At 46.8% G+C, this 23,791-nt stretch overlaps 1 protein-coding gene across 1 annotated transcript in view; it reads left to right on the top strand.

Annotated features, from left to right (window-relative positions):
* LOC311141852 (ras and EF-hand domain-containing protein-like) overlaps positions 1-23,280 on the top strand; it is a gene marked incomplete at both ends in the record, with an annotated part of 38,702 nt that extends 15,422 nt beyond the window's left edge. Inside the window, 14 exons of the mRNA XM_084177345.1 lie at positions 2,610-2,705; positions 3,092-3,169; positions 3,457-3,572; positions 9,538-9,606; positions 11,657-11,735; positions 12,401-12,480; positions 14,387-14,741; positions 17,054-17,188; positions 17,989-18,139; positions 18,339-18,420; positions 19,292-19,406; positions 20,694-20,813; positions 22,549-22,625; positions 23,175-23,280. Coding sequence (XP_084033471.1) covers positions 2,610-2,705; positions 3,092-3,169; positions 3,457-3,572; positions 9,538-9,606; positions 11,657-11,735; positions 12,401-12,480; positions 14,387-14,741; positions 17,054-17,188; positions 17,989-18,139; positions 18,339-18,420; positions 19,292-19,406; positions 20,694-20,813; positions 22,549-22,625; positions 23,175-23,280 — 1,659 coding nt within the window. The remainder of the gene's footprint in view (positions 1-2,609; positions 2,706-3,091; positions 3,170-3,456; positions 3,573-9,537; positions 9,607-11,656; positions 11,736-12,400; positions 12,481-14,386; positions 14,742-17,053; positions 17,189-17,988; positions 18,140-18,338; positions 18,421-19,291; positions 19,407-20,693; positions 20,814-22,548; positions 22,626-23,174) is intronic.
* Between the last annotated feature and the right edge of the window lie 511 nt (positions 23,281-23,791).

Raw genomic sequence — 23,791 nt, 5'->3', positions numbered from 1 at the left:
GGAATCTACCCACACACTCACACATACTTACACTGACACCCCAACACACACACACACACACAGACACACTTTCACTCACCACATACGCTGCTGTTAGTCACTTTACCCCTACCTATATGTACAGTACATCGCTAACTCAATTACATCGAACCCCTGCACATGGACTCGGTACTGGTACTCCCTGTATATAGCCATGTTATTTTTACTTGTTATTTTTATTCGTTATTCACTATGCCAATATTTATATTTTAAATTATTATTTTTTTCTTATCTTTAACTCTGCGTTGTTGGAAAAGGACCCGTAAGTAAGCATTTCACTGTTGTCTACGAAGCGTGTGACAAATAAAATTAGATTTTGTATTTGATTTGAATAGTAAGCTTGTTTTACTTAATTGTTTGTAAATAATGCAATTGTAAACAACCACTGTATATCCTCAAATATTGTTTAACTGCAGATTTCCCCTCTATCACACAAATAACTATATCAAAACAACTCAACAACCGCCCAGCAGCCTATTTACAACCAATAGTAATTGTATTAAATGTTTGCTGGCTCCTCCACCTGTCACCCACACTACCCTGTCCCAAACACCTGTCACCCACACTACCCTGTCCCAAACACCTGTCACCCACACCACCCTGTCCCAAACACCTGTCACCCACACTACCCTGTCCCAAACACCTGTCACCCACACTACCCTGGACCAAACACCTGTCACCCACACTACCCTGGCTCCTCCACCTGTCACCCACACTACCCTGTCCCAAACACCTGTCACCCACACTACCCTGTCCCAAACACGTGTCACCCACACTACCCTGTCCCAAACACCTGTCACCCACACTACCCTGGACCAAACACGTGTCACCCACACTACCCTGGACCAAACACCTGTCACCCACACTACCCTGTCCCAAACACCTGTCACCCACACTACCCTGGACCAAACACCTGTCACCCACACTACCCTGGACCAAACACCTGTCACCCACACTACCCTGTCCCAAACACCTGTCACCCACACTACCCTGTCCCAAACACCTGTCACCCACACTACCCTGGACCAAACACCTGTCACCCACACTACCCTGGACCAAACACCTGTCACCCACACTACCCTGTCCCAAACACCTGTCACCCACACTACCCTGTCCCAAACACCTGTCACCCACACTACCCTGGACCAAACACCTGTCACCCACACTACCCTGGACCAAACACCTGTCACCCACACTACCCTGTCCCAAACACCTGCCACCCACACTACCCTGGACCAAACACCTGTCACCCACACTACCCTGGCTCCTCCACCAGTCACCCACACTACCCTGGACCAAACACCTGTCACCCACACTACCCTGGACCAAACACCTGTCACCCACACTACCCTGTCCCAAACACCTGTCACCCACACTACCCTGTCCCAAACACCTGTCACCCACACCACCCTGTCCCAAACACCTGTCACCCACACTACCCTGTCCCAAACACCTGTCACCCACACTACCCTGGACCAAACACCTGTCACCCACACTACCCTGTCCCAAACACCTGTCACCCACACTACCCTGGACCAAACACGTGTCACCCACACTACCCTGTCCCAAACACCTGTCACCCACACTACCCTGGACCAAACACCTGTCACCCACACTACCCTGTCCCAAACACCTGTCACCCACACTACCCTGTCCCAAACACCTGTCACCCACACCACCCTGTCCCAAACACCTGTCACCCACACTACCCTGTCCCAAACACCTGTCACCCACACTACCCTGGACCAAACACCTGTCACCCACACTACCCTGTCCCAAACACCTGTCACCCACACTACCCTGGACCAAACACGTGTCACCCACACTACCCTGTCCCAAACACCTGTCACCCACACTACCCTGGACCAAACACGTGTCACCCACACTACCCTGGACCAAACACGTGTCACCCACACTACCCTGGACCAAACACCTGTCACCCACACTACCCTGTCCCAAACACCTGTCACCCACACTACCCTGGACCAAACACGTGTCACCCACACTACCCTGGACCAAACACCTGTCACCTACACTACCCTGTCCCAAACACCTGTCACCTGCACTACCCTGGACCAAACACCTGTCACCACACTACCCTGGACCAAACACCTGTCACCACACTACCCTGGACCAAACACCTCTCACCCACACTACCCTGGACCAAACACCTGTCACCACACTACCCTGTCCCAAACACCTGTCACCCACACTACCCTGGACCAAACACCTGTCACCACACTACCCTGTCCCAAACACCTGTCACCTACACTACCCTGGACCAAACACCTGTCACCACACTACCCTGTCCCAAACACCTGTCACCTACACTACCCTGGACCAAACACCTGTCACCTACACTACCCTGTCCCAAACACCTGTCACCTTAAGTATTGAGTTGAGTATTTGGACAATAGTAGTTGTGGTTTTTGGCAGTAGTGGTCTCTGTATGTTGGCAGTGTGTGAACAGTTGATGATGATGTTAGCCTCTATAGTTGTGTCTTCAGTCCTTGTGGAGGCCATAAGTGAGGGGATGATGCTAAACATTTGTTCCATTGTGTTGTCTGTAGGAGGCCAAGAGGGCTGAGGCAGCTCTGAGTGAGCTGAAGAGACACTATGAGTCCGAGGTGTGTGAGCTGCAGCACAAGGTCCAGAAGATGCAGCTGGTGAGTTTACCATTGGACTATTCCTCATACTGTTCCATCTAGTACACTCTAGATATCCTCTACAGTCCATGCCAAATTTGACAGAAATTTTAATTTTTTCATAAAAGCATGAAACTTGGTACCCTTAAACAGTTTGGGGGCAAGTTTCATGCTTTTATGAAAAAGTGAACAATTCACCTCAAATTTGGTACCTATCGCCTGGACTACTAGTCTAGCCAATCACTTATGTTCACCCACTAAGTGTCTTGGTTCATGAAACAATCAGATGAACACAGGATAGTCGCCATTGAATTAAATACATCTATGCTGCTATCTGTGCCTCTGAAGATGCTGATTCGCTGAAGGCAAGCAGCATTTGTGTTACTAAATGTCTACTCCCTCCTCAGATTGAAGACCAGTACAAGAACATCAACATGAAAGATGAGTCTTCAACCCTGAAGAGGAAGATCAACGAACTGACTCTGGTGAGATGGCTCTTCCAGCTAGTCCTATATCACTCTGTACATATACTTTATCTCTGCTCCATTTCCTGCTCCAGACAATGGAGCTGAATCAGTCTGGCTCTGACCCTGCTGTCGCCTGTCCCTAACCCCTCCTCTCTCTCTTTCTCTCTCTGCTCTCTCTCTTTGTCTTTATCTCGCTCTTTCTCTTTTGTCATCTTTCTCTTTCGCTCTATTTTCGCTCTCTTTCACTCGCTCTCTCTCTTTCCCTGCCTCCCTCTCTCTCTCTCTCTATCACTCTCTCTTCCCAGGAGAACCAGAGGTTGAAGCAGGAGTTGATGCAGTCTCACACTAACATAGCCTTCCTGCAGAGTGAACTGGACTCTCTGAAGAGTGACCTGACAGACCACAGCATCAACTCGGAGCGGTGAGACACACACACACACAGACACACACACACGCACACACAAACACACACAAAGCATTTGAAGGCCTTTTTACATTAGACCCTTTCAATCCAGGATGAGTTACTGTAACATGGGTGTTTGGCACCACAGGAGGCTGGTGGCAGCTTCATTGGGGAGGATGGCTCATAATAATGGCTGGAATGGATTAGATGGAATGATATCAAGCTCATGGAAACAATGTATTTGATACCGTTCCATTTATTCCATTCCAGCCATTACTTTGAGCCCGTCCTCCCCAATGAAGCTGCCACCAGCCGCCTGTGGTGGACACCCATTGTGCGTAATGCATAATCATCTGTACAACCTCTGGTAAAATGCCTTACCTGGGGTGGTAACATGTTTGGCAGGTCTGTAACAGGATATCCTTGTGTGAACTCACACTCACAAAGAGTCTCACAACATGGTTACCTGGCAACCAGGCCAGGGAGATAGATTTCACACTGTGCCTTTGAACCCGTTCCATTCAAACTACGTTTTTTGTTGTGAATGTTTTGATTCTTTGAGAATGCTGAAGTGACTGCTTTTGTCTGCATTATTAGAATGTAAACCTGTTCATGGGGATTAAAATTGATTTAATTGTAATTTTTCTTGTCAACGATCTACACAAAATATTCTGTAATCTCAAAGTGGAACACAAATTCTATTTTTTTGTTTAAGATTAAGGAAAAATAAAACACTAATATACATTGATTAGATAAGTATTCACCCCCCTGAGTCAATGCATGTTAGAAACACCTTTGGCAGTGATTACAGCTGTGAGTCTTCTTGGGTAAGTCTCATAAGAGCTTTGCACACCTGGATTGTGCAATATTTGCCCATTATTCTTTTCAGAATTATTAAAGCTCTGTCAAGGTGATGGGGATCATGGCTAGATAGTAATTTCAAGTCTTGCCACTGATTTTCAAGCAGATTTATGTCCAAACTGTGACTTGGCCTCTCGTCTTGGTAAGCAACTCCAGAGTAGATGAGTTGTAGGTTATTGTCCTGATGAAAGGTGAATTCTTCTCCCAGTGTCTGGTGTAAAGCAGACTGAAGCAGATTTTCCTCTAGGATTTCTGTGCTTAGCTCCATCCCGTTTCTTTTCATCCTGAAAAACTCCACAGTCTTTACTGATGTCAAACATACCCATACCATGATGCAGCCACCACCATGCTGTCACGTTCGTTCATTGACGGGTCAGACCAAGGCGCAGCGTGATATACGTACATGTTTATTTAACTTAATAAACACTCGACAAAACAATAAACGAAACGAAACGTGAAGTCCAAGGTAGCACACACAACATACAGTGGGGAAAAAAAGTATTTAGTTAGCCACCAATTGTGCAAGTTCTCCCACTTAAAAAGATGAGAGAGGCCTGTAATTTTCATCATAGGTACATGTCAACTATGACAGACGAAATGAGGGAAAAAAATCTAGAAAATCACATTGTAGGATTTTTAATGAATTTATTTGCAAATTATGGTGGAAAATAAGTATTTGGTCAATAACAAAAGTTTCTCAATACTTTGTTATATACCCTTTGTTGGCAATGACACAGGTCAAATGATTTCTGTAAGTCTTCACAAGGTTTTCACACACTGTTGCTGGTATTTTGGCCCATTCCTCCATGCAGATCTCCTCTAGAGCAGTGATGTTTTGGGGCTGTCGCTGGGCAACACAGACTTTCAACTCCCTCTAAAGATTTTCTATGGGGTTGAGATCTGGAGACTGGCTAGGCCACTCCAGGACCTTGAAATGTTTCTTACGAAGCCACTCCTTCGTTGCCCGGGCGGTGTGTTTGGGATCATTGTCATGCTGAAAGACCCAGCCACGTTTCATCTTCAATGCCCTTGCTGATGGAAGGAGGTTTTCACTCAAAATCTCACGATACATGGCCCCATTCATTCTTGCCTTTACACGGATCAGTCGTCCTGGTCCCTTTGCAGAAAAACAGCCCCAAAGCATGATGTTTCCACCCCCATGCTTCACAGTAGGTATGGTGTTCTTTGGATGCAACTCAGCATTCTTTGTCCTCCAAACACGACGAGTTGAGTTTTTACCAAAAAGTTATATTTTGGTTTCATCTGACCATATGACATTCTCCCAATCCTCTTCTGGATCATCCAAATGCACTCTAGCAAACTTCAGACGGGCCTGGACATGTACTGGCTTAAGCAGGGGGACACGTCTGGCACTGCAGAATTTGAGTCCCTGGCGGCGTAGTGTGTTACTGATGGTAGGCATTGTTACTTTGGTCCCAGCTCTCTGCAGGTCATTCACTAGGTCCCCCCGTGTGGTTCTGGGATTTTTGCTCACCGTTCTTGTGATCATTTTGACCCCACGGGGTGAGATCTTGCGTGGAGCCCCAGATCGAGGGAGATTATCAGTGGTCTTGTATGTCTTCCATTTCCTAATAATTGCTCCCACAGTTGATTTCTTCAAACCAAGCTGCTTACCTAATGCAGATTCAGTCTTCCCAGCCTGGTGCAGGTCTACAATTTTGTTTCTGGTGTCCTTTGACAGCTCTTTGGTCTTGGCCATAGTGGAGTTTGGAGTGTGACTGTTTGAGGTTGTGGACAGGTGTATTTTATACTGATAACAAGTTCAAACAGGTGCCATTAATACAGGTAACGAGTGGAGGACAGAGGAGCCTCTTAAAGAAGAAGTTACAGGTCTGTGAGAGCCAGAAATCTTGCTTGTTTGTAGGTGACCAAATACTTATTTTCCACCATAATTTGCAAATAAATTCATAAAAAATCCTACAATGTGATTTTCTGGATTTATTTTTCTCAATTTGTCTGTCATAGTTGACGTATACCTATGATGAAAATTACAGGCCTCTCTCATCTTTTTAAGTGGGAGAACTTGCACAATTGGTGGCTGACTAAGTACTTTTTTTCCCCACTGTACCTTAACCGTAACAAGATCCCACAACTAGACTGTGCCAATAGGCTGCTTAAGTATGGACCCCAATCAGAGACAACGAGCGACAGCTGCCTCTGATTGGGAACCACACCGGCCAACATAAAACTAAACATACTAGATAATACAACATAGAACATACACAACAAAGAATATACACACCCTGACTCAACATATAAGAGTCCCCTGAGTCAGGGCGTGACAGTACCCCCCCCCAAAGGTGCGGACTCCGACCGCACAACATAAACATAACAGGGTAGAGGCCGGGTGGGCATTCCGCCTCGGAGGCGGATCCGGCTCGGGGCGTGACGACCTCTCACTCTCCGCCTCCCTGTTGCGCCCCTGGTCTGGTCTGGACCTTGGCGCGCTACTTCCCCTCTCCTTCCTCCCACGATACGCCAGGCCCTGTCTGGACCCTGGTGTGGGAGACCCCGAACCTGGAGAGGGGCTGACATCATGGTCTGGACTGGAGCCGCTGACCGGAGCTGGACTAGGCACCAGTGGAGCGGACTGCTCTGGCTCCGGAGTGGAGCCGCTGACCAGAGCTGGATCCGGCACCGGTGGAGCGGACTGCTCTGGCTCCGGAGTGGAGCCGCTGACCAGAGCTGGACTGGACCCCGGTGGAGCGGACTGCTCTGGCTCCGGAGTGGCGCAGCTGACCGGAACTGGATCAGGCACCGGTGGAGCGGACTGCTCTGGCTCCGGAGTGGAGCAGCTGACCGGTGCCGAACCAGGCACCGGTGGAACGGGCACGGGCCGTGCCAGACTGGACAAACGCACCACTGGTCTGGTGCGAGGAGCAGGCACGGGCCGGACCTGACTAGGAACATGCACCACTGGCTTGGTGCGAGGGGCAGGAACGGGCCGGGCCGGACAGGCGACGCGCACCACTGGCTTGGTGCGAGGAGCAGGAACAGGCCGGGCCGGGCTGGCGACACGCACCACTGGCTTGGTGCGAGGAGCAGGAACAGGCCGGACCGGGCTGGCGACGCGCACCACTGGCTTGGTGCGAGGAGCAGGAACAGGCCGGGCCGGGCTGGCGACGCGCACCACTGGCTTGGTGCGAGGAGCAAGAACAGGCCGGGCCGGGCTGGCGACGCGCACCACTGGCTTGGTGCGAGGAGCAGGAACAGGCCGGGCCGGACTGTGGACGCAGACTGGAGGTCTGGAGCGGAGAGTTGGCACAACCCGTCCTGGCTGGATGCCTTCGCACTACACGTGCGGGGCGCTGGCACAGGACGCACTGGGCTGTGCACGCGCACTGGCGATACAGTTCGTAGAACTGGCGCAGGATATGCGGGACCGAGGAGGCATACTGGAGACCAGGAGCGTTGAGCCGGCACACCCTGTCCTGGCTGGATGCCCATCTTCGCACGGCACGTGCGTGGTGCAAGCACAGGACATACAGGACTGTGCCGGTGCACTGGCGACACAGTACGTAGCTCCGCATAACACGGAGCTTGCCCAGTCATATGCCTCTTCGCGTGAGTACGGGGAGTTGGCTCTGCTCTAACCCTAGGCTCCGCCAACCACCCCGTGTGCCCCCCCAAAACATTTTCTTGGGGCTGCTTCTCGGGCTTCCTCCTCGACCGGCCTCCTCCGTGTTGCCGTTGCTCCTCTCCTGCCTGGGCATCTAACTTAGCCCATGGTCCTCTCCCCGCAAATATCTCTTCCCATGACCACAAATCGGCCACCTGTGACATGGCCATTCGCTCCGCTTGGGCACGCTGCTTGGTCCTCGTTTGGTGGGATCTTCTGTCACGTTCGTTCATTGACGGGTCAGACCAAGGCGCAGCGTGATATACGTACATGTTTATTTAACTTAATAAACACTCGACAAAACAATAAACGAAACGAAACGAAACGAAACGTGAAGTCCAAGGTAGCACACACAACATACCTTAACCGGAACAAGATCCCACAACTAGACTGTGCCAATAGGCTGCTTAAGTATGGTCCCCAATCAGGGACAATGAGCGACAGCTGCCTCTGATTGGGAACCACACCGGCCAACATAGAACTAAACATACTAGATAATACAACATAGAACATACACAACAAAGAATATACACACCCTGACTCAACATATAAGAGTCCCCTGAGTCAGGGCGTGACACATGCTTGAGGAGGCAGTTACTCAGTGACGTGTTGTGTTGGATATGCCCCAAACATAAGGCAAAAAGTATATTCCTTTGGCGTGTTTTATTACACTATTACTTTAATGCCTTGTTGAATACATATGCATGTTTTTGTAATAATTGTATTCTTCTTTTCACTCTGTAATTTAGGTCATTATTGTGGAGTCACTATAATGTTGTTGATCCATCCTCAGTTTTCTCCCATCACAGCCATTGAACTCTGTAGCTGTTTTAAAATCACCAATGGCCTCATGGTGATGTCCCTAAGCAGTTTCATTCCTGTCCTGCAGCTCAGTTCAGAAGGACGACTGTATCTTTGCGTTGTCTGGGTGGTTTAATACATCACCCACAGCATAATTATTAACTTGACCATGCTTAAAGATATATTCAATGTCTGATTTGTTATTGTTACCCATCTACCAATCACTGCATAGTTTTGTTTTTTATTATTTTGTTATTTGTAAACATTTGTACAATTGTCTTTTCAGTTTGACATTATGGAGTATTTTGTGTAGATCAATGACAGAAATTAACAATTAAATATATTTCAATCCCACTTTGTAACGCAACAAAATGTGAAAAAAGTTCAAGAGGGTGTAGACTTTCTATAGGCACTGTATGTGTTTTGAGAGTGTACTGTGTGTAGTAGGTGTTATGAGAGTTTATGTAGTACTGTAGTATTAGTATTTGTATTTATTAAGGATCCCCATTAGCTCTTCATGGGGTCCTGCAACATTAAAGCAGTTTATGAGAGTTTATGTAGTAGGTGTTATGAGAGTATATGTATGTGCTTTGAGTGTTTATGTAGTGTTATAACAGTGTATATAATATGTGTTATGAGAGTATATGTGTTAGTTGTGAGTAACTATGTTTGCATGTGCAGAGACGAGGCGATGATGAGAGAGTTCTCTGATGAGAGGGATAACCTGGAGCGACAGATAGAGATCCTACAGTAAGTCTGACCAATCACAGTTATGTTACCCTACAGCCTGTTATCTGAGGGACATAAAGTTGTACGCCTTAGAGTATTTAAAAGTTTCTGTTTTTGAAAACCTCAAGTGGTTTTCATTAGCCAACATGTCAACAGTACTTTTGATCACCCCCTTCCCATTCTAATCCTCTTCTATCCCTCTCTCCTCGGTTTATCCCCCTCCCCTTCTCTCTCCTCTGTTTCTCTCCCCTGTTTCGCTCCCTCCTCTCTCTCTCTTCATCCCTCTCTCCCCCTCTCCCTCTCCCTCCTCCGTTTATCTCCCTCCTCTCTCTCTCTGTTTATCTCCCTCCTCTCTCTCTCTTCATCCCTCTCTCCCCCTCTCCCTCTCCCTCCTCCGTTTATCTCCCTCCTCTCTCTCTCTGTTTATCTCCCTCCTCTCTCTCTCTTCATCCCTCTCTCCCCCTCTCCCTCTCCCTCCTCCGTTTATCTCCCTCCTCTCTCTCTCTGTTTATCTCCCTCCTCTCTCTCTCTTCATCCCTCTCTCCCCCTCTCCCTCTCCCTCCTCCGTTTATCTCCCTCCTCTCTCTCTCTGTTTATCTCCCTCCTCTCTCTCTCTTCATCCCTCTCTCCCCCTCTCCCTCTCCCTCCTCCGTTTATCTCCCTCCTCTCTCTCTCTGTTTATCTCCCTCCTCTCTCTCTCTTCATCCCTCTCTCCCCCTCTCCCTCTCCCTCCTCCGTTTATCTCCCTCCTCTCTCTCTCTGTTTATCTCCCTCCTCTCTCTCTCTTCATCCCTCTCTCCCCCTCTCCCTCTCCCTCCTCCGTTTATCTCCCTCCTCTCTCTCTCTGTTTATCTCCCTCCTCTCTCTCTCTTCATCCCTCTCTCCCCCTCTCCCTCTCCCTCCTCCGTTTATCTCCCTCCTCTCTCTCATCTGTTTCTCTCCCTCCCCTCTCTCCTCTGTTTCTCTCCCTCCTCTCTCTCTTCCCTCCTCTGTTTCTCTCCCTCCCCTCCCTCCTCTGTTTCTCTCCCTCCTCTCTCTCCTCTGTTTTTCCCATCCTCTCTCTCCTCTGTTTCTCTCCCCTGTTTCGCTCCCTCCTCTCTCTCTCTTCATCCCTCTCTCCCCCTCTCCCTCTCCCTCCTCCGTTTATCTCCCTCCTCTCTCTCTGTTTCTCTCCCTTCTCTCTCCCTCTTCTGTTTCTATCCCTCCTCTCTCTCTTCTACTCTTTCTCTCCTTCCTCTCTTTCTATTTCTCTCCCTCCTCTCTCTCCCATCCTCCGTTTCTCTCTCCTCTCTCCTCTCTCTCGCTCTCTGTCCTCTGTTTCTCTCTCTCCTCTCTCTCCTCTCCCTCCTCTCTCTCCCATCCTCCGTTTCTCTCTCTCCTCTCTCTCTCTCCTCTGTTTCGCTCCCTCTTCTTTCTCTCTCCTATTACTCTTCCTCCTTTCTCTCTCCCCCTCTCTCTCCCCGTCTTTCATTCTCTCTCTCTCTCTCTCTCTCTCTCTCTCTCTCTCTCTCTCTCTCTCTCTCTCTCTCTCTCTCTCTCTCTCTCTCTCTCTCTCTCTCTCTCTCTCTCTCCTCTGTTTCTCTCCCTCCTCTCTCTTCCCTCTGTTCTTCTCTCCCTCCTCTCTCTCTCTATTTCTCTCCCTCCTCTCTCTCCCTCCTCTTTCTCCTCTTTCTCTCACTCTCTTCCCTCCTCTGTTTCTCTCCCTCCCCTCTCTCCTCTGTTTCTCTCCCTCCCCTCTCTCCTCTGTTTCTCTCCCTCCCCTCCCTCCTCTGTTTCTCTCCCTCCTCTCTCTCCTCTGTTTCTCTCCCTCCCCTCTCTCCTCTGTTTCTCTCCCTCCTCTCTCTCTTCCCTCCTCTGTTTCTCTCCCTCCCCTCCCTCCTCTGTTTCTCTCCCTCCCCTCCCTCCTCTGTTTCTCTCCCTCCTCTCTCTCCTCTGTTTCTCTCCCTCCCCTCCCTCCTCTGTTTCTCTCCCTCCTCTCTCTCCTCTGTTTCTCTCCCTCCTCTCGCTCTCTCCTGTTTGTCTCCCTCCTCTCTCTCTCCTCTGTTTCTCTCCTCCTCTCCTCCCCCTATAGGGCAGCCAACAGGAAGCTTAATGACAGTAATGACGGGCTGCTCAGGTCCCTGGAGAACAGCCTCAGCAAGAGCAACAAGGTGAGATTAGACACCTGCATCACCACGGTAACAACACCAGCACGCTCGCTCTCTCTCACTCTCCCTGCCTCATCTTTGTTAATCCGTCCCTCTCTTTCAATCTGTCCCCACCATCCCACACCCCTTCTATCCTCCTCTTCCCATCTCTCTTTCTGTCTGATCTCTCTGATTTGAACGTTGGGTTGAATGTCTCAATATTAGTCCTAAGGGCTTGTCTGTTGGAGGAATCATCTGAGCCATGTCTGAGTGGCAATGACAGACAAAAACAACATCAACATCAACATTATATTTTAGTCTGACTCACTTTCCTCATAACCTCATAACTTCCACTCAGCTTCACCCTCCTCTCTCTCTCTCCTCTGTTTCTCTCCCTCCTCTCTCTCTCTCCTCTGTTTCCCTCCCTCCTCTCTCTCTCTCTCTCCTCTGTTTCTCTCCCTCCTCTCTCTCTCTCTCTCCTCTGTTTCCCTCCCTCCCCCCGCCTCATAACTTCCACTCAGCTTCACACACTCTCATCTAACGGTCATTCCTGTACTTACACAGAAGGTTCAGTGCAAACACACACACACACACACACACACACACACACACACACACACACACACACACACACACACACACACACACACAGTGAACCAGGCAGTTGTGACAGTGATGTTGTGTTTCAGCGTGATAGCAGTGCTTCCCCGGCCAACATCATTAGCAGGAGGAGCAGGAGCAACTGTTACTCATCTCCATACCTGGACAGGTAAGACAGGACCAGCAACAACCTGGTTGTTTGTGCAGGTCAAGACAAGTACATACACCCTGATACATGTGTTTGCATAGGTACACACTGCTCAAACTCAAGTACAGTGGGGAGAACAAGTATTTGATACACTGCCGATTTTGCAGGTTTTCCTACTTACAAAGCATGTAGAGGTCTGTAATTTTTATCATAGGTACACTTCAACTGTCAGAGACGGAATCTAAAACAAAAATACAGAAAATCACATTGTGTGATTTTTAAGTAATTAATTAGCATTTTATTGCATGACATAAGTATTTGATCACCTACCAACCAGTAAGAATTCCGGCTCTCACAGACCTGTTCGTTTTTCTTTAAGAAGCCCTCCTGTTCTCCACTCATTACCTGTATTAACTGCACCTGTTTGAACTCGTTACCTGTATAAAAGACACCTGTCCACACACCCAATCAAACAGACTCCAACCTCTCCACAATGGCCAAGACCAGAGAGCTGTGTAAGGATATCAGGGATAAAATTGTAGACCTGCACAAGGCTGGGATGGGCTACAGGACAATAGGCAAGCAGCTTGGTGAGAAGGCAACAACTGTTGGCGCAATTATTAGAAAATGGAAGAAGTTCAAGATGACGGTCAATCACCCTCGGTCTGGGGCTCCATGCAAGATCTCACCTTGTGGGGCATCAATGATGATGAGGAAGGTGAGGGATCAGCCCAGAACTACATGGCAGGACCTGGTCAATGACCTGAAGAGAGCTGGGACCACAGTCTCAAAGAAAACCATTAGTAACACACTACGCCGTCATGGATTAAAATCCTACAGCGCACGCAAGGTCTCCCTGCTCAAGCCAGCGCATGTCCAGGCCCGTCTGAAGTTTGCCAATGACCATCTGGATGATCCAGAGGAGGAATGGGAGAAGGTCATGTGGTCTGATGAGACAAAAATAGAGCTTTTTGGTCTAAACTCCACTCGCCGTGTTTGGAGGAAGAAGAAGGATGAGTACAACCCCAAGAACACCATCCCAACCGTGAAGCATGGAGGTGGAAACATCATTCTTTGGGGATGCTTTTCTGCAAAGGGGACAGGACGACTGCACCGTATTGAGGGGAGGATGGATGGGGCCATGTATCGAGAGATCTTGGCCAACAACCTCCTTCCCTCAGTAAGAGCATTGAAGATGGGTCGTGGCTGGGTCTTCCAGCATGACAACGACCCGAAACACACAGCCAGGGCAACTAAGGAGTGGCTCCGTAAGAAGCATCTCAAGGTCCTGGAGTGGCCTAGCCAGTCTCCAGACCTGAACCCAATAGAAAATCTTTGGAGGGAGCTGAAAGTCCGTATTGCCCAGCGACAGCTAAAGGATCTGGAGAAGGTCTGTATGGAGGAGTGGGCCAAAATCCCTGCTGCAGTGTGTGCAAACCTGGTCAAGACCTACAGGAAACGTATGATCTCTGTAATTGCAAACAAAGGTTTCTGTACCAAATATTAAGTTCTGCTTTTCTGATGTATCAAATACTTATGTCATGCAATAAAATGCTAATTAATTACTTAAAAATCATACAATGTGATTTTCTGGATTTTTGTTTTAGATTCCGTCTCTCACAGTAGAGGTGTACCTATGATAAAAATTACAGACCTCTACATGCTTTGTAAGTAGGAAAATCTGCAAAATCGTCAGTGTATCAAATACTTGTTCTCCCAACTGTATATGTCCAATTATTCCAATTATAACGTGCCTGTTTGCATTGTTGAGTGCCGACCTACAGGTACATGTATGTTCATAGCCGTCCATAGAGGACACAGACCACAGTCAATATTCTAGCATGGTTGTTGGAACTAGCTTAGCAGTAGAAAAAAAAGGTTTACGTTTCTAGCAGACTGTGTGGATGTTGTGTCCGTCCTGCCCCAGGTTCTACCAGGCGGGTGTGGATGATGTTGATGAGGACGGGGATCCACTGGGAGGCCTGTATGGGGGTGGTGGTAGGGGCTCCCTGGGGTGTCGGAGGCCCAGTCCGGAGACTCTAGCTCTGGCTCTGTGCGACCCGGCCATGCAGCGCAGACGTAGCTGCGAGGTGGACAGCCTGCCCGAGAGCTGCCTAGACAGCGGCATGTCCACGCTGCGCGGCTCCAACAACGGATATGACTCTGAGCAGGAGGTCAAAGGGCACGAGGAGGAAGAGGAGGAGGAGGGACAGAGGGCGGCCGGGAACACTGACAGCCTGGTGGGAGACAACTCTGACAACTCTGACAACTCTGACAACGACGTAAGACACACACACACACATACACTACAGTGGCTTGCGAAAGTATTCACCCCCCTTGGCATTTTTCCTATTTTGTTGCCTTACAACCTGGAATTAAAATGGATTTTTTGGGGGTTTGTATCATTTGATTTACACAACATGCCTACCAATTTGAAGATGCAAAATATGTTTTATTGTGAAACAAACAAGAAATAAGACAAAAAACAGAAAACTTGAGCGTGCGTAACTATTCATCCCCCCCAAAGTCAATACTTAAATTACAGGTTGTAATGCAACAAAATAGGAAAAACACCAAGGGGGATGAATACTTTTGCAAGGCACTGTATACAGTAGTACACACACTATATATTTGTACATTTAAGTCATTTAGCAGACGCTCTTATCCAGAGAGACTTACAGTTAGTGAGTGCATACATTTTTCATACTGGCCCCCCATGGGAATCGAACCCACAACCCTGGCATTGCAAATGCCATGCTCTACCAACTGAGCTACAGGGGACTATACACACACTATACACACAGACACACGCTCTCCACAACACACTGTAATACACATACATACACATGCTTATTACACACACAGAGACATTATACACAATTCATCCACTTACAGTTGAAGTCGGAAGTTTACATACACCTTAACCAAATACATTTAAACTCAGTTTTTCACAATTCCTGACATGTAATCCTAGTAAAGATTCCCTGTCTTAGGTCAGTTAGGATCACCACTTTATTTTAAGAATGTGAAATGTCAGAATAATAATAGAGAGAATGATTTATTTCAGCTTTTATTTCTTTCATCACATTCCCAGTGGGTCAGAAGTTTACATACACTCAATTAGTATTTGGTAGCATTGCCTTTAAATTGTTTAACTTGGGTAAAACGTTTCAGGTAGCCTTCCACAAGCTTCCCACAATAAGTTGGGTGAATTGTGGCCCATTCCTCCTGACAGAGCTGGTGTAACTGAGTCAGGTTTGTAGGCCTCCTTGCTCGCACACGCTTTTTCAGTTCTGCCCACAAATGTTCTATAGGATTTGTGATGGCCACACCAATACCTTGACTTTGTTGTCCTTAAGCCATTTTGCCACAACTTTGGAAGTATGCTTGGGGTCATTGTCCATTTGGAAGACCCATTTTCGAATAAGCTTTAACATCCTGACTAATGTCTTGAGATGTTGCTTCAATATATCCACATAATTTTCCTTCCTCATGATGCCATCTATTTTGTGAAGTGCACCAGTCCCTCCTGCAACAAAGCACCCCCACAGCATGATGCGGCCACCCCTGTGCTTCACGGTTGGGATGGTGTTCTTCGGCTTGCAAGCGACCCCCTTTTTCCTCCAAACATAACGATGGTCATTATGGCCAAACAGTTCTATTTTTGTTTCATCAGACCAGAGGACATTTCTCCAAAAAGTACGATCTTTGTCCCCATGTGCAGTTGCAAACCGTAGTCTGGCTTTTTTATGGCGGTTCTGAAGCAGTGGCTTCTTTCTTGCTGAGCGGCCTTTCAGGTTATGTCGATATAGGACTCGTTTTACTGTGGATATAGATACTTTTGTACCTGTTTCCTCCAGCATCTTCACAAGGTCATTTGCGTTTGTTCTGGGATTGATATGCACTTTTTGCACCAAAGTATGTTCATCTCTAGGAGACAGAACGCGTCTCCTTCCTGAGCGGTATGATGGCTGCGTGGTCCCATGGTGTTTATACTTGCGTACTATTGTTTGTACAGATGTACGTGGTACCTTCAGGCGTTTGGAAATTGCTCCCAATGATGAACCAGACTTGTGGAGGTCTACAATGTTTTTTCTGAGGTCTTGGCTGATTTGTTTTGATTTTCCCATGATGTCAAGCAAAGAGGCACTGAGTTTGAAGGTAGGCCTTGAAATACATCCACAGGTACACCTCCAATTGACTCAAATTATGTCAATTAGCCTATCAGAAGCTTCTAAAGCCATTATATCATTTTCTGGAATTTTCCAAGCTGTTTAAAAGGCACAGTCAACTTAGTGTATGTAAACTTCTAACCCACTGGAATTGTGATACAGTGAATTATAAGTGAAATAATCTGTCTGTAAACAATTGTTGGAAAAATTACTTGTGTCATGCACAAAGTAGATGTCCTAACCGACTTGCCAAAACTAAAGTTTGTTAACAAGAAATTTGTGGAGTGGTTGAAAAACAAGTTTTAATGACTCCAACCTAAGTGTATGTAAACTTCCGACTTCAACTGTATACTAAGCACACATATTGTAACTGATAACTGTCATTGTGCAGTGACGTTAATGCTCTAGTGTTAATGTGTCAGATTACAGAGGTGCGGAACAAGATGGTGTTTGGATCAGACAATGGTTCTGTCCTGGACTGGAAACCCTTGGAGCCAGTCAGCCGGACCAGCTCTGGAGTGTCCACACGCAAAGCCCTGTCCGCCATCACCAATGAGGTACAGGACAGAGAGATGGCGTGTAGGGAGAGAAGAGGGGGAGGAGAGGAGTAGTGCTAAATTAACAGCTCAAACTTTTGCTACCTTTGATAATATGACAATTAAACACAAAAACAGACCCTTTATGGTGGAAACACTAGTATGGAGGTTAACAGGGAGACATGGTAGAAAACACTAGTATGGAGGTTAACAGGGAGACATGGTAGAAAACACTAGTATGGAGGTTAACAGGGAGACATGGTAGAAAACACTAGTATGGAGGTTAACAGGGAGACGTGGTAGAAAACACTAGTATGGAGGTTAACAGGGAGACATGGTAGAAAACACTAGTATGGAGGTTAACAGGGAGACATGGTAGAAAACACTAGTATGGAGGTTAACAGGGAGACGTGGTAGAAAACACTAGTATGGAGGTTAACAGGGAGACATGGTAGAAAACACTAGTATGGAGGTTAACAGGGAGACATGGTAGAAAACACTAGTATGGAGGTTAACAGGGAGACATGGTAGAAAACACTAGTATGGAGGTTAACAGGGAGATATGGTAGAAAACACTAGTATGGAGGTTAACAGGGAGATATGGTAGAAAACACTAGTATGGAGGTTAACAGGGAGACATGGTAGAAAACACTTGAGTGTAATTTTAAAAAAAACTTAGTTCAGGCGAAACTGCTGACTATGTTGACTATGCATGACAACTGAGTCAAGGTGTGCCTTTAATCCTCTCTCTCTCGCTCTCTCTCTCTCTCTCTGTGTGTGTGTGTGTGTGTCTCTCTCTCTCTGTGTGTGTGTGTGTACAGGCTAAGGAGAAGGAGTCAGCTGACCTGGGCTATATGACGTCAGAGAAGGCCTACCGGGTGGTGTTGGCAGGTGACGCGGCGGTGGGCAAGTCCAGCTTCCTGCTCCGCCTCTGCAAGAACGAGTTCAGAGGAAACACCAGCGCCACCCTGGGTGGGTGTGTCATCAGCGCACCTGTGTTAGCGCTCACCTGCGTACATAGTCAACACTGACCTGGAAATACAAGTGTACAGGGCTCTATCCCATGGTGGTGGTGTTGTATGCATGGCTAGCTGCCTGGGTCAGCTATAGGAGATATGTTTAGGTGGCAGTGGGATGGTGTGTTTGAACATCCTCTTGTGTTTGTCCTCAGGGGTGGACTTTCAGATGAAGTCTCTGGTAGTGGATGGAGAGCCTACCCTACTACAGCTATGGGACACAGCAGGCCAGGAGAGGTGTGTGTGTGTGTTAAAAAAAATAACACACCATGCTAAATCAACACTGTGTAGTCTGTAGATCCATATACACACCGCAACAGTGTTAAGTTAACACACTGCTTAGTGTAAATTCTAATATTTCCCAGAGTACCTTGACTTTCGAGTAAATTGTAGAGTTACCAACCATGACTGTATTTGTTAGTGACATGGTTGTTGCATCCATCCATTTTTGGTCCTATGGACTTCACCAAGTGTGATCCTAAGGGTCCACAGACGCCACACTTTCAGTGTTGATATTTAACACTGGAGAATTTGCTGTGTACCGCCTATTTGCATGTTTGTTTTGAATATTGCAATAATGTTTTTCCATTATGGCGTATCCCCACAATTAGTCTAGTTCAGCCTATGTTTGGAGGGGTGCTGTGTTAACCTTTAACCCTGTGTGTGTGTGTGTGTGTGTGTGTGTGTGTGTATGTGTGTGTGTGTGTGTGTGTGTGTGTGTGTGTGTGTGTGTGTGTGTGTGTGTGTGTGTGTGTGTGTGTGTGTGTGTTTTAGTGAGCGTGTCTATTTCAGCCTATGTTCGTAGTGGTGCAGTGTTGACCTTTAACCCTGTGTGTGTGTGTGTGTGTGTGTGTGTGTGTGTGTGTGTGTGTGTGTGTGTGTGTGTGTGTGTGTGTGTGTGTGTGTGTGTGTTTTAGTGAGCGTGTCTATTTCAGCCTATGTTTGGAGGGGTGCTGTGTTAACCTTTAACCCTGTGTGTGTGTGTGTGTGTGTGTGTGTGTGTGTGTGTGTGTGTGTGTGTGTGTGTGTGTGTGTTTAGTGAGCGTGTCTATTTCAGCCTATGTTTGTAGTGGTGCAGTGTTGACCTCTAACCCTGTGTTTGTCCCAGGTTCCGCAGCATTGCTAAGTCCTACTTCAGACGAGCCGATGGCGTCCTCCTGCTGTATGATGTCACCTGTGAGAAGAGCTTCCTCAATGTCCGAGAGTGGGTGGACATGATCGAGGTAGTAATAATTAATTGGATTTATATAATAACTGATTGCATTTATATAATAACGGAATGGATTTATATAATAACTGAATGGATTTATATGACTCTTTCCCAGGTGCTCAAAGCGCTTCACATAGTAAGGTTCAAACTCACCTCATCCACCATCAATGTGTAGCACCAGTTGGGTGACGCCCCGGCAGCCATCTTGTAGTGTAGTGCCATCTTGTAGTGTACACAATAACTATCCTCCATAACACAGGTGACTTTAGAATGGTTGGGGCTTTGATGTATAAGAATTGTAGGTTTTGTCATCACAACAATATGCAGTAGATGAAGCCTGCTGAAGTGTTGGCGAGGGTCATTTGATGGGTGACAAGTGCAGTATTTATTTGACCCCAGTGTCGGAAAATGGTGTTCTCACTCTGTTTTTCCCTCTATTTTATGTGCAGTCTACATGTAAGTGTTATGTGTTGCACGTGTGTGTTTGATTCTTGATGACTTTCACTGTGCTAAAAGATATGTCTGCTACGTACAGTACTCCTGTGAAATTGTGGTGTAAAGTGTTGCATTGCTTGAGTGAGTGAGTGCTGTGCATTTAAATAAACATACGTACACACGTGTGTTGGACTGATTGTCAGTGGTGTCAAGAGATTGATGTTTGATCCACTGCTTTGAAATGTTTGAAAGTCACATCCTTTTCATTGTGGTAGCTCTTGAATCATTTGACTGTATTTCAGTTGATAGCGCTATAGGTGTAGTTGCTGTGTTGCATGGTTGCTGTGTTGTTGAGTTGTGTGATCTGTAAGCATCTAAAATGGCACACTATTCCCAATATTGTGCACTTTAAACTGAGTGTACAAAACATTAAGAACACCTGCTCTTTCCATGAAATCCCCTTCAATCAGTGTAGATGAAGGGGAAGAGAGACAGGTTAAAGAAGGATTTTTATCCTTTGAGACATGGATTGTGTATGTGTGCCATTCAGAGGGTGAATTAGCAAGATATTAGGAAGGTGTTCCTAATGTTTGATATACTCAGTGTATGTAGCCTCGCGAGCCACACTGATCTCGCTAGTTTACATAAATATGAATTTTTCCAAGTAGCGTATATTCATGTAAGATCAGTGTGGCTTGCGAGGCAACACTATATGGGCCCCAGTCAAAAATAGTACACTATAAATACTGAAAAAATAAATAAAATAAAAACCTTGATCAAAACAAATTAGTGCACTATAAAGGGAATAGAGTGTAATTTGGGACGCAGGCAATGTTGTTGTAACCTGCTGTCCATATCTGATCAGGACATGTCCCAGGACGACATCCCCATCATGCTGGTGGGGAATAAGTGTGACCTGAGAGAGCAGGCTCTGCAGGACGGGATCACCTGTGTCTCCACCAGCTACGGAGAGAAACTGGCCATGGTGAGACCACTCAACCTCAATGTCTTCACACTTTTACTTAAGATAAGGGCCAAGTTATGTTGCCAGTGGCAGGAAAACTCCAAACCCTAGTTACATTTTGGTCATTTAGCTGATTATTTTATCCAGAGCGACTTACAGTTGCTTCTAGTTGTTCCCTAGAACTGTGTTTCCCAACTCCAGCCCTCCAGTACCCCCAACAGCCCAACTCCAGTCCTCCAGTACCCCCAACAGCCCAACTCCAGTCCTCCAGTACCCCCAACAGCCCAACTCCAGTCCTCCAGTACCCCCAACAGCCCAACTCCAGTCCTCCAGTACCCCCAACAGCCCAACTCCAGTCCTCCAGTACCCCCAACAGCCCAACTCCAGTCCTCCAGTACCCCCAACAGCCCAACTCCAGCCCTCCAGTACCCCCAACAGCCCAACTCCAGTCCTCCAGTACCCCCAACAATACACTGTTTTATTGTAGCCCTTGACAAGCACACCTGATTCAACTTGGGGCTCCAACCGAAATGTGTGTTGTGCTCGAGGACTGGAGTTGGGAAACACTGTTCTAGGGAACAACTAGAAGCAAATGTAAGTCGCTCTGGATAAAATCATCTGCTAAATGACCAACATGTAAAGGTAGCTAGGTTTTGGAGTCCACTGCCCTTGAATATAGCCTAGAACTAGGACCCAGAGTTTTGCCTGGTCAGGTCACATGGTCTGGCAAAACTCCTCGGTCCGCATATTATGTATCAAACTTGTATTTGTGAGAGGTATTGACATGTTGAAAGCACCGAGCTGTCTGTTTAAACTACTAACACACAGCTCGGACACCCATGCATACCCCACAAGACATTCCACCAGAGGTCTCTTCACAATCCCCAAGTCCAGAACAGACTATGGGAGGTGCACAGTACTACATAGCGCCATGGCTACATGGAACTCTATTCCACATCAGGTAATAATAATAATAATAATATGCCATTTAGCAGACGCTTTTATCCAAAGCGACTTACAGTCATGTGCGCATACATTTTTACGTATGGGTGGTCCCGGGGATCGAACCCACTACCCTGGCATTACAAGCGCCATGCTCTACCAATTGAGCTACAGAGGACCACATCAGGTAACTGATGCAAGCAGTAGAATCAGATTTTAAAAACAGATAGAAAATACACCTTATGGAACAGCAGGGACTGTGAAGAGACACACACACGCAGGCACAGACACATGCATACACATACACATGATAACACACTCACTCTACACACACGTACACATGGATTTTGTATTGTAGATATGTGGTAGTAGAGTATTGGCCTGAGGGCACACACTTAATGTGCTGTGAAATCTGTTATGAAATGTCATGTAATATTTTTTATTGTATATAACTGCCTTAATTTTGCTAGATCCCAGGAAGAATAGCTGCTGCCTTGGCAGGAACTAATTGGGATCCTTAATAAATACAAATATAAATACAAACTTCGGCCTGATTGAGAGGTCATGTCTAGAAGGGATCCAGCTCTTGTCAAATTTATGTCAAAAGTTGATTTATAATTGTATTATTTTACATTTTAGCTAACCCTAACCCTAACCCTTTTCCTAACCTTAACCTAATTATCCTAACCTGCCACTTTAATTCTCCTAACCTGCTGCATAAGTTATCCTAAACCTACGAAAAGTAAATTCTGACAAAAGCTGGGTCCCTTCTAGCCATGACCTGATTGAGAGTTGTGTTGTTGTTTCCTGTCAGACGTATAACGCCCTCTTCTGTGAGACCAGCGCCAAAGACGGCTCCAATGTCATAGAGGCCGTGCTGCATCTGGCCAGGTAAGAGACACCCGCTCCTAGACATCTGTTGTCTCTCTCTGCTTAGTGATATTTACCTGTACATGTGTGTGCTGTCCATGGAGTACTCCCTGAACTGTCTGCTTTGGATACTTTTTTATAAGGATATTTTCCTAAACTGTTCTTACAAGACCAACGTGTAGAACAACATGTGAAACTTTGCTGCCCTCTAGTGTGTAATAATGTTCTCGAATGTCCATCATATTCATACTAATGCCCATACAGTGGAAGTGGGCCTTTATCTCTCTCTCTCTCTCTCTCTCTCTCTCTCGCTCTCTCTCTCTCTCTCTCTGTATCTCTCTCTCTCTCTGTATCTCTCTCTCTCTCTGTATCTCTCTCTCTCTCTCTCTCTCTCTCTCTCTCTCTCTCTCTGTATCTCTCTCTCTCTCTGTATCTCTCTCTCTCTCTCTCTCTGTATCTCTCTCTCTCTCTCTCTCTCTCTCTCTCTCTCTCTCGCTCTCTCTGTATCTCTCTCTCTCTCTCTCTCTCTCTCTCGCTCTCTATCTCTCTCTCTCTCTCTCTCTCTCTCAGAGAGGTGACCAAGCAGGTTCATGGGGCTGAGGACCAGGAGTCTGTGACTAACCTCTATAGAAATCCCAACAAGAAGATGCCCACCGTCAACTGCTGCACAGGATAAGATACCAAACAGGAACACTACTAGAGGAACCAAAACTCACCACCTAAGCAACCGCATCAACAGAACACCACAATACTCTAACATTGTGTCCAACAGCAGAACAAGATCAATAAAACAGGACAGCTGGTTTTCTCATATAAGATCAACTATACTTGCTTAATGCTATAGGAGAACTCATACTGAGCTGTTTATAAAGACGGCTAATGCCTGTGTGTGTGTGTGTGTGTGTGTGTGTGTGTGTGTGTGTGTGTGTGTGTGTGTGTGTGTGTGTGTGTGTGTGTGTGTGTGTGTGTGTGTGTGTGTGTGTGCGTGCGTGGGTGCTTGTGTTATATGCATGTGTATTTGGCGTTAGTATGGAGTCCTTTGAGATGCACTGTCTAAAGTGTAATTAAGGACGTCATTCACATCCTGGTTAGTAGTGAAATCTAATCTCCTATGCTGTTGATTGTGTCTTATGAAACCTCTGTGTGGACGCAATAGTCATATGTATCACAGATAGCTATTGTGTATA

Source organism: Coregonus lavaretus, assembly GCF_964263955.1.
Source record: "Coregonus lavaretus genome assembly, chromosome: 14".
In the NCBI taxonomy this organism is placed as follows: domain Eukaryota; kingdom Metazoa; phylum Chordata; class Actinopteri; order Salmoniformes; family Salmonidae; genus Coregonus; species Coregonus lavaretus.
Note: the sequence above shows the minus strand (reverse complement) of the source record. Positions and strands in the feature narration are given on the sequence as shown.